General features: G+C 34.8%; 1 protein-coding gene across 1 annotated transcript; it reads right to left on the reverse strand.

The window, feature by feature from the left end:
• Positions 1–201: 201 nt before the first annotated feature.
• LOC123254101 (trace amine-associated receptor 6-like) lies at positions 202–1901 on the reverse strand (the record flags this gene model as incomplete). Its single annotated transcript, XM_044683168.1, has 2 exons — positions 202–1274; positions 1838–1901. Coding segments are annotated over 2 exons (1137 nt in total), but the record flags the coding sequence as incomplete, so codon positions are not given.
• Between the last annotated feature and the right edge of the window lie 2967 nt (positions 1902–4868).

Below are 4868 nucleotides of genomic sequence, written 5' to 3' on the forward strand. Positions count from 1 at the left end.
AATGCAACTGCCAAAACTCTGAAAAGCATTATGAACTGGACTAGTGGAAAGAATGGTTTACGTTTCTGGCATTGCTAGGAAGTGTTGCTAATGTATTATATTTAATATCTGTCATTTAAGAATTCTGAACGAATAAAAATAACAATTCAGAAAAGTATAAATACCAGGAGACATTCACAGCCAGTTTCTTCATTTTAACCTTCATTCTTGTTCAGAAAACAAATTCATGCTTGAAGAGCCATTTTCTAAGACTTTGCCAGTGACAATGAGTTTTACAGCTTTTCGAAACCAAGGGTAAAAGAAACCATAAATCAGGGGATTCACTGCTGAGTTATAATAAGCAAACCAACAGCAAATCTCATAAACATAGGCAGGGGTGATGAAACCAAGAAAAGGATCAATTACTGAGTCAAGCGAGTAGGGTAACCATGAAATCATGAATGCAATCACAGCTATGCCCAGTGTTTTGGCTGCTTTTCTCTCCCTCTTGGACACTCTGGCTTTGTAACTGTCTGCAGATGAAGATTCCCCTGTGCTACCTGTGCTTTCAATCTTTCTAGCCTGCATTTTAGCTACTAGAAAAATCTTAGAGTAAAGAATGATCATAATGAGGCTGGGCGTGAAAAACAACAGAAAATGTATTAAGGTCCATTTCTGGTTCACAGCAATCTGACAGCCTCCCACACAAGTGAGGGCACTTACTAACTCCTCCAGTCCATCATCATTGACACCTGTGTAAAAAACAGAACCACTGTAAGACATCGTAAAGGTCCAGGAGAGGGTTATACATAGCCCAGAGACAGAGAATGTGAACTTGGTTGGATAAGTTAGAGGGTCAGTGACAGCAATATATCTATCAATAGAGATGAAGCACAAGTGAAAGAGGGAAGTATAACAAAATGCCACATCAAAAGTAGTATGAAGTTTACAGTAACTGTTGCCAAAGTACCAACAACTCTCCACAGACCTCACCATGCTGAAGGGCATCACAGTGGCTCCCACCAGAAAGTCAGCACAAGCCAAGGAGGCAATGAGGAAGTTGGCTGGAGAATGCAGCTGCCTGAAGTGAAGGATTGAAATCATGACCAGAAGGTTTCCCAAGACAGCCAGCACAACCCCTGTGCCATAGGTCAGGTAGAGGATGACTCGGAGTACTGGGGAGTAGGGAGTCTGAATGCAGGAGCCATTGACATTTTCATAGCAGAGCTGCACAGCTGCTGGCTGAATCCCATTGCTCTCACTCATGATTCTTCTCTTGCAAACTTGCAGTATTTCTGGAGTTTTTTTGTGCTCACACAGAGCTCACCATTGAAACATCCAATGGCTTTATTAGAAAATAATACCTTAAGTTAATGTCTATACAAAAAAATACCAATTACATTTTCAAAGCAAGATGAACCATTTCCAATTTAATTATCAATTCCCAGAAGTTGTGGAAATATCTCAGAGAGCAGCATTGATAATTTATCAAAAAACAAGCAATTATCTTTGACCTGAATATTTGAGAAAAATAGTCTTTTGATCTTCTAAGCTGTATTTCTGAGAAATTTTCTTAGGGAAACAGCAATAAATTGTTCTTGCCCATTTCGAGGGGCATCTTTTATTAACACCCCCTTCCCCATCTTGTCAGATCGAAGTTTTGTCCTAAATCCTCTGAGTTCTAAAAGTCAGCCAGGGGAACTCCACCCCTGAAAGGCCCTGAGCTAGAATCCCTGTAGTATAAGGTGTGAACTATGAGAATAGATTTCTTTTTCCTCCAGTAATCATTATTTAGATAGTTATTTTGAAAACAAGTGTTTAGTCCCTCATTTAAAGCAAGAGAGTCCTGACAGTTTACCTCTGAATGGATCTTCAATGATGTCACCTGTATAAATGATAGTGATTTTTGTCACCTTTGTTGCCTTAAGCATATAGAAAAATAATTCCTGACAGTCTCAAAAGAGCCCATCTACCCATATCAGTTCCTTCTGCTGCTCTATTATCTACACACAAGTGGGACGTGTAGTTATAAAGTCAATAAAAAGTCAGAGGTCACAATATCAATAAAAATTCTTTCTTTAATATCTAGGATATTAGGTATAAGTGTTTTCTTTCAGTGTTGACTTTAATCAAGTCAAACATTCCCAGGGAAATTCTTACCCAGGCCTTTCAAAATTTGCAAATTAGGGTACAGTGCTTTGGGTATAAATGTTAATGTTTATATACTGATATTTGTTGTTCTACTTGTTGTTCAGTTATTTCAGTGGTGACTGAAATTTTCTTATAATGTCTTTCTTTATGTTTAAATCATGTATCCATTTTGAACAGAACCAGAAGAACATTGCATACAGAGACTGATACACTGGCACAATCGAATGTAATAGACTTTTCTACTAGCAGCAATGCAATGATCCAGGACAATTCAGAGGAACTTGTGAGAAAGACCATTATCCACATACAGAGAAAGAACTGTGGGAGCAGAAATGCATTAGAAAAATATTTGCTCGATCATGTAGTGCTTTTATGTTAAAAGATGACTATTGCAAATATGAATAACATAGAAATAGGTTTTGAACAGTGATATATGTATCACCAGTGAAACTGCTTGTTGGCTTTGGGAAGGAGGACGATTGAACAGGAGGGTGGGGATCATGAATCATGTAATCATGGAAAAATATTCTAAATAAAAAGAAGCGTATGTCCATTTTGACCATATCTTGATCTATTATATGAGATACTGATCTAAACCTAACTTTTGCCATATTCTTTTCCAATCTTCCCAGCATTTTTTGTTAAATATTGAGTTCTTGTCCCCAAAGTTGGGATCTTTGGATTTAACAAACACTAGATTGCTGAAGTTATTTACTCATAATCTATTCTACTGATCCAACCTTCTATTTCTTAGCCAGTACCAGATTGTATTGATGATCACTGTTTTAGAGTACAGTTTAAGGTCTGATACTACTTAGGTCACCATCTTTCACATTTTTTTTTCCATTAGTTCCCTTGATAGTCTTTACCTTATTTTTTCTTCCATATGAATTTTGTTATTATTTTTTCTAGTTCTATAATAAAATTTTTTGATAGTATGATAGTTATGACACTGACTAAATCGATTTAGATAGGATTGTGACTAAAATTTTCTTGGCAAAGATACTGGAGTAGTTTGCAATTTCCTTCTCCAGCTCATTTTATATGGATAAGAAACTGAGGCAAACAGGATTAAATGACTTGGTCAGGGTCACAGCTAGTAAGCATCTGAGGTCAGATTTGAACTCAGGAAGATGAGTCTTCCTGACTTCAGGCCTAGTACCTTTTCTACTGTACAACCTAATTTTCTCATATACAGATATATGTACATAATACTACGCATATATACCTGTGTATATATTCATTGAGAGAATTTGTTTTGTTTGGCTGTTTATTAAAGGAAAATTTTTGGTCTCTTTTCCTGGAGAGTAGAGGTAGAAAAAGGAAAAGATAGATTTCTGTTCATTTTAAAACAGAGATGAAAGGGTGCAATCTATTTGAAAAGTTACATGCACTTTTAGATGAAATCATTGCAATATTAATTTTTAGTTACTTTAAATAAAGTTAATTTTACTCAACTATTTTACTTTGTTACAGAGGACTCCTTTTGAAGGAGTTTGTAATTTATGTAATGTGAATAAATGTTTGTAATGCAAAGTGTATTAGGTGGACTTCATTTTTAAGTTGAAGTTTCACTCATGTTGAGAATGTATAATATTGATGATAATCATTGCACTGGAATTCATATGGAAACTAAGCAAATGAGAGACTTGTTTTGGAGAAGTAAAAGGTGCCAGAATTGATCATCTTCATCTAGCACACCCTTTTCTCTGATGGCAGTTCTCATAGCATGCTCCATCTCTCTTGCACCATGTGGCAGTACAAAATGCTTTGAAATTTGCTCCTTATCAGTAACCCAGTAAGACGATGGGGGTGGGAAGAGGGAAACCTTCTCACAAATTTTCCCTCAAGGTTCCTTTAAGCAAAATTCTCAAAGCTGATGTATAGATTTCTTCTTGTACACCACTATAATTCATTCTGCATTAAATGGCATGTAGGAAATGATATTTTGCAGTTTCATATTCAACATGACTTTGGTATAGGTGAGAGAGATTGAGAAAGAGAAGAATCATTATTGTAACTTATGAAGGGTGAGAAAAATGTAAATTTATTTAACTAGAAATATAAAATTATAAATTATTACAAAAACTAATTTATTTTAATATTTACTTTATAAAAGTATCATGTCACATTGTTACTAGTATGAAAAGATCCACTGAAGAAGAACAAAGAATCTTTAGAAAAATGGGAGCTAGGTGATTTCTTTTCTGAAATATAAAAAACCCAAGATATTATATTTAATTTGCAAATAGTTTTAGTGTCTACAAGTATCTACACAGTTTTAGTGTCCCTAGGAAATATTATTTTAAAGATCACCTTGAAATATACCTTTTTGAGTTTAATCAATACTTATGTAAAATAAGAGAAGATTAATTAAGAAATTAGAAATCTACTTCAGAAACACCAAAAAGCACTAGCAAAAAACCATGAATGTAGTAAGAATGTGATAGAAGTTAGGTATCTCATTTCAGAAATCCTAGCTTATTTTCAGTGTTTTAGTGAAGATGAATTTGTGAAGGTGAATATGGTGACAGATACTGAAATTCTTTTTTTTTTTCCTTAAAAAGTTAAAACCTTCAGAATATTCCACTATCACCAAATTCTCCTCTGAAGCTATTTTGTTTTCTCTTCCTATTTTCTTTGTAAGACTGAAACACTCTTCTAAAGCTCCTATTTCTACAGAACAAGCAATCATATGGCAATTTTGGTTATTGAGGGAAAATGATCCTAGTATCAAG

Source organism: Gracilinanus agilis, unplaced genomic scaffold (assembly GCF_016433145.1).
Source record: "Gracilinanus agilis isolate LMUSP501 unplaced genomic scaffold, AgileGrace unplaced_scaffold14888, whole genome shotgun sequence".
NCBI classification, from domain to species: domain Eukaryota; kingdom Metazoa; phylum Chordata; class Mammalia; order Didelphimorphia; family Didelphidae; genus Gracilinanus; species Gracilinanus agilis.